Source organism: Megalops cyprinoides, chromosome 13 (genome assembly GCF_013368585.1).
Source record: "Megalops cyprinoides isolate fMegCyp1 chromosome 13, fMegCyp1.pri, whole genome shotgun sequence".
Classification (NCBI taxonomy): Eukaryota; Metazoa; Chordata; class Actinopteri; order Elopiformes; family Megalopidae; genus Megalops; species Megalops cyprinoides.
The window spans coordinates 9,425,726-9,434,873 of record NC_050595.1 but is presented as its reverse complement, the minus strand read 5'-3'; the positions used below and the strand labels follow the sequence as shown (position 1 = coordinate 9,434,873).

General features: G+C 47.6%; 1 protein-coding gene across 1 annotated transcript; it reads right to left on the bottom strand.

Moving 5' to 3' along the window:
* Positions 1–338: 338 nt before the first annotated feature.
* Positions 339–8,889, bottom strand: ano10b (anoctamin 10b). The gene is made up of 13 exons (XM_036543843.1): positions 8,772–8,889; positions 7,581–7,780; positions 6,984–7,157; positions 6,204–6,344; positions 5,679–5,798; positions 4,337–4,951; positions 4,196–4,251; positions 3,991–4,065; positions 3,271–3,435; positions 2,820–3,011; positions 2,420–2,557; positions 2,060–2,176; positions 339–1,707 (listed from the first exon to the last, which is right to left on the bottom strand). Exons 2-13 carry the CDS (start codon positions 7,774–7,776, stop codon positions 1,699–1,701), a joined length of 1,998 nt encoding a protein of 665 aa, XP_036399736.1. The 5' UTR covers positions 7,777–7,780; positions 8,772–8,889; the 3' UTR covers positions 339–1,698.
* Positions 8,890–9,148: the final 259 nt, after the last annotated feature.

Below are 9,148 nucleotides of genomic sequence, written 5' to 3'. Positions count from 1 at the left end.
TTTGCTTGTTATGTAAGAAAAAAATGTATCTTCTTTCCCTAAGCAGACATCCTAGAAACTTTGTGGCAGGGTGACGCCCCCTACCCAGGTGGTTACACTCAGTCACACTATATATCCATGTCTGCAGGAAGTTCAGAAAGCAGTAGACTCACTCCACACCTAGATAACCAGCAATAATCCCCCCACCACTTCTTCTTGTAGCTCTTCTCATTAATTGGAAGCTCTTCTCTGCTTCTGTCAGGCCATTGCCTTACCTGTCAGGAGTTGCACTCAGACAGCTCGATAACCGCAATTAAAACAAGGACTCCATCAGAGGAAATTGGTTTTATATTTATTTGTTAATTGAATTGCTTCAACCATTAAGCATGAGCGAGGCGTGGTGATTTATTTGGGCTGTCAGGCATGTGTGGGGTAAGGCAGTAGAGTGTAGAGAGAGGCCGGTGTGGTGCTGATTATGATGATTATGATGAATACCACTTTCCAGATGTCCAATGTACCACTCTAATCCTTTAAATCCAGTGGCCACCAGCTTCATAGTTGCAGGTACACAGTGAAAAGTTACAGCAGATCATGTGTCACTCAAGGCTAAAACAGTGAATGAGTAGTGCATGTGAACACACAATTTGATTGGTCAACTTCTGCGTTTCAAGACCCTGGTGAATTTTGATGATGATTGACACATCTGGTGAGAAAAACCAGCTGCTGTACTGAAACAGGAGTCAGTGGATTCCTGCCCCTTTGGTACTGCCCAGTTGCGCCTTGCACAAGAAACAAGGCACATGCAATTCTCCAGTACACTACTCACTTGCAGCCAATGGCTATTTCATGCAGCAAGTCCCACAATGCACTGCAGGAGCCGCCGCCGATTGAAGGATTACGGCGCTTCTCTCAATGATGTCAGCTTAGCAACTCAAAGGCACTCGGCAAACACACCACTGTTGACAGTCGTTGTGGCGCTGATTTTAACAGTTCATAAAGAAAACTCAATCTTTCATTTTGCAAAACAAGAAAACAGTTTTTCTTGCCATAAACCATATTACAGCATTACAAACACAGGCTCCACCAGTTTGCTGACATCTTATGTGGTGGGTAAGATCACTTATTTCCCAAGAGAAATGTTTAGTGTGTGAGCTACTGACTGAGGAAAAGTGTTCTCTACCCACTCACATCTCTTTGGCTATAAGCATTTAGCATTAGCAGTAAATGTTAATTGGTCTGCATATATAGTGTCAGTCGCTCTTTTAAAATTTAATTAAAAATTTTTGGGAAGATATGCTGCCTTATATGTCAGCTAATGTATTGTAATTTTTGCTGCAGATTTAAACTATGGTTGTCTTACATTCTTCAGTTTTATACACCAGTGGTGCATATTTAAGATTTATGTACCATATAAAAACTTCAGACTATAGAACAAAAAGAAGATAAAATTCAATAAATACACAATTTTCCTTGTCAGTAGTTCCTTGGGCGGATGTCCTGCTTCAAGGGACTTCCATTTTGAAATACTGGTCCCTCCAGGCAGTGACAGAATATGTCCTCCAGGGGGTGATATTGTACCGGATATGAGGTCCTGGAGTATTATTGTGTTCTGGAAGACTTGGACCTCCTTCTCCAACCTCTCTTTGCTTTAGGCAGGTTTTCCCCCAGTGCAAGCAGGGCAGAGTGTGAACAGCGTGAACTGCATACATCCCAGGGCCATCACAGCTTCTGTTGGGTTGAACAAACACAGATGTCACAGAATCAACCTGTTCCCTAATCTGTGACCCCCCTAGGAGTTGAATGATTTAAGTGCTTTGTAGGTTTTCCCCTTTAGATTAAATCTGTCTTCTTCACACAAGGATGTCTCTCTGCCTGTCTTTCGAAAGCACTATGAGCACATGGTATTAATATGACTTCCCCACACTGCTTGTCTTCCTCATTAACTGTTCACAGCACTGCCTGTTCTCTGAACTGACTGTTCTCCTCATGGACTGTTCTCCATATTAATTGATCTCCGCACTGACTGTATTTACATTTACATTTACATTTATTTATTTAGCAGAGACTGTATGTCTCTCACCTGCCGGTTGAAGGCCTGCAGGGAGTGGTACTCGATCTCCTCCCTTTTTATTCTGACCCAGTCTGGCTCGTCCGGTATTGCAAAGGCCAGAATCATCTTGATCAGGATCAGGACGTGCTGGGATAAACACACACACATTCACACTTTATACTTGCAGCCCTTTATACTTGAACTTAACCCTTTAACATTCCTGCATATCCCATTGTCCTCACTAATATCTCACAATCCCCACACACCCAACACTTAAACTGTCATCCTTCTGATAACCCATGTCTCAAACTCTATACCATGAACATCCAAAAATACTCCCCCATACTGAGTATCCCCCAACCCCGCCCCCCATGCCCCAGAGTGATGTACCTCCACTAGGATGGCAAAGAGCAGCACATTGCGGCTGCTGTACCCGGCCTCCTGGCAGAACTCTTTAACTCGTGGAGACAGGAGCAACAGCCAGCAGTTGGATATGACAGAGACAAATCCCAGAACCTCAAACGCAGCCTGGAAGACAGACAGACAAACACACACACACATTAGCAAACACAGACAGAAGTCAAAAGATGTTCTTTTTTAATGATACCTTCAGTTCTGTCTTCTGAGGCTCGTGCACACTTGAAATTAACAGCGCCTCCCACAAAAAAACTGTACATCTTACCCCTAGACTTCATACATGGATTGACATACATTTACATACACATATATGCATGCCCTATATATACACATAACCCCGCATATGCCTGTCCCCTCCACCTCTTCCCCTCACCTGCCACACCCCCATGTTGGAGACAGGGGCGGAGATGGGTTTCCGGAAGAGTCTGCAGATCTTGAATGCATCAGAGCGGATCTCAGTCACGTTGTTAATGAGCAGGAGGACGGCGGTGAGGGGGTACACGCAGGAGAAAAGACTCAGATACCCATACTGCACCAGGAGCTCGATGTACTCTGCGAACAGGCCCTAAAACACGCACATATACCTCAGTAAAACAAACACACACACACACACACACACACACACCACTCTGAAACAAAATAAAACACACGCACACACGCAGCTCACTGAAAGAAAGTGGAACATGTACACAATCCTACACCACACCAGAGTAAACACCTGAAACATCTGAAACACCTACGCATTCCATACTGAAAAAAGGTACACACACTCACACAGAGACACAGAGAAGCACTGCTGTTCTGAGCTGGGGGAGGGTACTCACAGGAAAAGGTGGCAGGCTGCCCTGGGCTCTTACTTTATCCACCTTTGGGTCGTCCTCCTTCAGGTTCTTCTCAGAGGTGCTGAGGAACCGGTCCACCAGGAACGGAACCAGGACCTCTGTGCATTGGTTCACCAGCTGGGTCACGATCAGCAGAGAGGATAATCTCTGCACACACCAACGCGCAGTACATACACAGTGAGACACACAGAGCATATATCACACGCAGAATAAGTGCACAGTGTGTATCATATATGCACATGCTAACTATAATAAAATATACAGACATAAAAATTATATCGCACACAAATGACAAGTTGGCACTCCCAGGGTAACATGGGATCTTAAAAATATCAATAAAATGCCATTCTCACTCATACAGATCCCCCCCCCCAAAAAAGAGACAAAAATGTGATATATTTTTCCTTGTAGAAGTGGCTACTGTTTTAAAACCAAAATGGACATGCAATATGTAATTGTACCACATCATAAACCACACTCCATACATTCAGAGATCATTTGTGCCCCAACGTACACAAAACTGACAAAAAGCCCGATGAAACCTGATGAAAGGAACAGAAAACTAGCTGCTCTTATCTAACAGAAACAGAAAAAAACATCTTATCTTACAAGAACGGAAACAAAGCCACTCTCATCTCATTGGTGCAAAAACACGACTTCTTTCATCTCATAGGTACAGAAACAGAGCAGAACTAATCTCACCTTGCGTAGAAGTGGCAGATCCTGCTTGACGAAGGCGATGTGGAACAACACGGCAAAGCAGTTGAAGAAGCTGAACTGCACATGGAGATAGGAGAGAGATACAGCTGCTGTCATAGAGACGCAGGGTGATACCTGCAGACCAGGGGATACCTGTGCATCCAGACAAACAGCGAAGAGGCCGAGAGGGAGGAAGAGCGGCACTGACCAGCAGGACCTTGGTGGTGTGGTGATTCTGGAAGGATGACTCCTCTCTGTGGTTCTCTAGGGGAGACACATGGAGTGATTAAGCATCATTAAAGTTCCCCATGTCACTAAAATAGACCCCCCGATTACACCCTTCTCTCACCCCACTCGGTAAGCGCCAGGGCCACTTTGCTGTAGACCGTCCCCAGGAAGTTGACGTACACGATGTGGGCGAGGGAGGGCACGTAGAGCAGGCCGGCTGAGAACAGGGAGCCGCGGTGCTCGTGCACCTCCCTCGCCAGCGCCTCCCCGCGGTAGAACCCGGCGATGCCCAGAACCACCAGGCCCAGGAAGAGCCCCACCACCGGCAGGGAGACCAGGCCCACCCGCAGGTTCCGCTGCCAGGAGGGGAAGTGGGGCTCCAGCCGGCCCGTGATTGGGCTGTAGCCCATGGTGCCGTGGTAACCGGGGCGGGGCTCGGCGAAGCGCTCGGTCAGCTGCAGCGTCCCCCAGCGGTAGGAGAGGGAGGAGCTCCGGCGTTTCCACAGCTCCATGACCAGCGTGGACCACAGCATGCTGAAGACCGCCTGCACCATGTGGCCGCTGACCGAGGGCCCGTCCTCTTCCCCCTTGCCTGCCTCCGCCACGGCCCCGCCCGCAGGAAGGAGGAACACCAACACCACACCCAACAGGGCAGGGGGTACCAGAGCCCAGGTGTAGAAGTCCAAGAAGCTGAAGTAGAAGGCCACCGAGCCACCGAAGTATGCCTGGATAGAGTCTGAACATGCAGACAGATAGACCGACACGAGACACAGGGAGATGTGCAGAGAATTTTCAGAAACAGCGTAAAAAAAGAAGACAAATTCTGTCTGTATATGACAGCATTTTTCATATTATTTTTGTACTACACATATATAGTAGCTACAATGTGCAAAATTAAAGGTCCAGTTGACTGCCATAACCTAAGATGCACAAGATAATGACTGACTTTCCAGTTTAGTTACAGTTACTCAAGTATGCAACTCATTTACTGTAATCCACTATTTTACACTACTGTATTTCTGTATGTGACACTTTATGTACTGGGCTATTACAGTCCAAAGCAAAGAAAGCTACTCTGGTAGGCCATTAAGATGACATACCAGTTCATTATAGTATTGCACTTTGACCTCTGAGATAAGTAGGTTAGTTTGCTTTGTGGAAACATATTGCAGGTGCAGGTGTGATAAGGTAGATGTTCTCATGTTACTAATGTCTTCATGTGAAACCATAAAATAATCTGGCATGAATGCATCTATAGAGAGGGCAGGGAGGAGTGTGCTTTCGGCAGAAAGGGAGAGAGGGAGATACAACGAGAGAGAAAGGGGAGATAAAAGGGAGATAAAGACAGGGAGAGGGGGAGAGAGAGAGAGAGAGAGAGAGAGAGAGAGAGAGAGAGAGAGAGAGAGAGAGGGAGAGAGAGAGAGAGAGAGAGAGAGAGAGAGACCACAACTTGCTCAGCTCACCCAGTGGCTGGCTCCACAGTTGTTTCCCAGAGTACCAGGTCTTTGCCAGGGAATCCAGCTGGCTTTGATCATGGAGGGGAATGACAGCTTGTATTACCCCCACCTTCTCAAGCTTCTGAACTGCAGCACAGAGAGGAGGGGGCAATGACCAATGTGGCATAAACCTGTATAAAGCTGAGCAAACTGGTAAAGAGCAGAGCAATGGCAAAATGTTCTGCCGTGTTAACATATCTAGTTCACTACCAGAAAGAGCCAGAGGGCTCAGGAGCATTCCTGGCTTGCTCACAGGGACAGTGTGACAGGGAACAATTTACATTTGCATCATCAATTTAAGTGCATACCTGCCACATGCAAATCATCTTCACCTTCAGTTTGTGGTTCTTGATCTACAGGCATAGTCACAGGCATACAGAGCTCACAGACATACACAGAAACTCATGTATGCATACATGCTCACACACACACCCGTGCGCGCATGAACACGCACGCACACGCACATGCACACACACACACGCACACACTTACAGATGCTCCCTCTGGCTCGCAGAAGCCCCTTGGCCTCTGGGAGTCCCGGGATGTACTGGTCCTTCTGAACCCGCAGAGAGTCCAGCTCGTACTTCACCACATACTGACGCTCTGCCACCGTCATGAACTCCTGCATGTCGTCTGCACACGGGAGACAGCCGTAAATCAACGCCAGCTCACACACTGTTGCAGGCCGTCTCAACTGTGTGAGCTAGGCGAAATTCCACTCTGACCATTGGTTTCCTCAGCCCTTGCATTTACATTTTACATTTACATTTGCACTGTGCTGCCAACAATTCTGTTGAACCAGTGTGCTGTGATCCTATGGTTACTGCTGAAGCTGTGTTTTGTGTTTCTGAATGAATCTGAAGCTGTGTGCTGTATCCCTACTGATGTTGCTGAAGCTGTTAAAAAGGGCCACATCCTTTGCCTCCGTTTGTGCACACACACACACACATACACACACAAACAAACACACAACACCCTCGCACACACTGTCAATAATGCATATCCCTCAATAAAATTCTGAACCAGAAACCTGACTCCTGTGTTCTGACTGACACACCACTGCAACAGCAACCTTCTCCTGAACCTAATTCACGGGTGAAACTGCCCCAAAATTTCAGAACCTGTGTGTTGTGTTCCTGTTGATAGCTCTGAAGCTGCGTGCTGTGTTCTTATCAATATTGCTAAAGCTACATGCTGTTCTCTTACTGACAGCGCCGTGGCAGCTTGTTGTATTCTTACAGATGTTGCTGGAGCTGTGCGCTTTGTTCTTACCAATGTTCTTGAAGCTGCTCCGGTCCTGGTAGGAGAAAGGAGTCATGCTGCCATCTTCGTAAAGCTTGCAAAGGCCCAGCTCCTCTGTGACGCGCAGGAGGGTACAGCGTGGTGCTGAAACTAAGATTATGTCCCCTTCTTTGTCCTCTCCAGGGTGGGCCAGCAGCACTGCCCCTAGTGGGGAGAGAGATGTACACAACGAGGCATATAATCCATGAACCTCTCCTGAGACATGGACAGCCCCCCATTCCTACCAGATTCATCTCCAAAATAGGAGCACAGCATGCAACTTGAGGAATATAGGTAGGAGCACAACATATAGCTTCAGAAGAACTGCTAGCAACACAACATGCAGGTACATGAACAAGCACAAAGCCCACTCTGAGGAACAGAAACAATCTAAGGAACACAGCACAAAGCTTCAGAAACATTTGTAAGGGCATGACACACAGCTTTGGCAAAACCTAGGAAAGTAACACATCAATAGCTTCAGTAACATTGGCAGAAATAAAGAATGCAGCTTCAGAAACAATAGAGATTCATAGCACACAGCTTTAGCCCCTGGCCCCCCCTTCCACCTCTGACCCCTTTCCTCACCTCCATCTTTTTCTGGGGCCTCAATCCGGGACATGATCCATTTCTTGGTGGTGGGCTGGATGTTGGGCGCCAGCTGGATCAGAACGAGGGGCTCCACGTGGTCCGAGGTGCAGCACGGGCAGCTGACCTGTGTCCACGAGTCTGACCTCCCCGTCGTCTTCACCTTGCGCCGCAGCTCGCCTTGTGATGTCATCATTACTCTGGCAAAGCGGGGCACAGGTGGCATTTCAGGCCAGCCTCGCTCTCTTAATCAAGCTGTCACTCACAGTGCCACACACACTTTCACTTTACCTGACCCTCTCACTTTACCTCGCCCTGTCACTCACCCCTTTGCACAATGTCAGTCATACTTTCACTTCCCCTACTCACAGGGTGGCAGAGCTGTTTTATCAGCTGGGTGTACATAGAGATGAGTTATTAGATCTACACACACACACACACACACACACGCGCGCACACACAACACACACACACACGCACGCACACACACACACAACACACACACACGCACGCACACACACACGCACACAGATACATTTCCATTCACAACAATATGTACAATGGAAAATGCACACAGCGCAACTCTGTGGATGGGACTCTGCTGAGTCATATCTACAGAGCCACTCTCTGTACACAAACCTGAGCGTGGTGCATCTGTGTGCAGGGAAAAGCCTATTTACAGGCACACACAAGCCACACTGCAGGGAGGCACGATTGATTCATAGCCTGCATTGCAGACATGCACAACTGACACATAACCTGCACTGCAGAGGAACACAGTCGACATGCAACAAATTACCGCCTTTCACGAGACTGCTTTCACACTGTCCCCTTCTCTCCCTGTCTCTGTTTTTGGTCTCCCTGAGTAACTGCTGCACACAGACATCTGTGCAGAACAGCACTTTTGTTAGGGAGAAGTTTGTTTAAAAAAGCCCTAGAGTTCAAGCTTCCTGTGTCACAAGCAGCACACATCCGGAAGGGCATATCTCTAACCCAGCATGAAAACATCAGAGAGAGTGAGGAGGGGAGTGAGACGGAGAGGGGAGACAGAGAGAGAGACGAAGAGATTGAGAGAGAGAGAGATTGAGGAGGGAGGAGAAAGAGAGAGAGAACAGAAAGAGAGGAGAGTGACGGAGAATCAGAAAGAGAGAAACAGTTCAGACATTAAGTGAAAGTGTGAGGGGACTGCACCTCTCATCTCCCGGGTTTGGGGCTGTTCTCTGGCTGTCTGTCGGATGTTCCGGGATGCTCTCTCTGAGCGTCAACTGTCCTGAGAACAGGATCACTCTAGCGCTGCAGGAATGCACAAACGACCTCACCCTCTGCCTGGGGTGTGGGAGAGCGTTCTGTTTTTCCTGCCCTGCCCCGCCTACTCAGGCCCAACCAGGCAGACGTGCTGCCCTGGGTCCAAAAGCCTGTTCTCTCCTTCACACAGGCGCACACACACGCACCATATTTAAAAAACTTCTTTCTCACAAAGGTGTAAAAGACTTAAATTGTGACTCATTGTGGACAGTAAGAACAGAATAATCAATTTCTTAAAGGATACCTATTATTGGATATTTGTT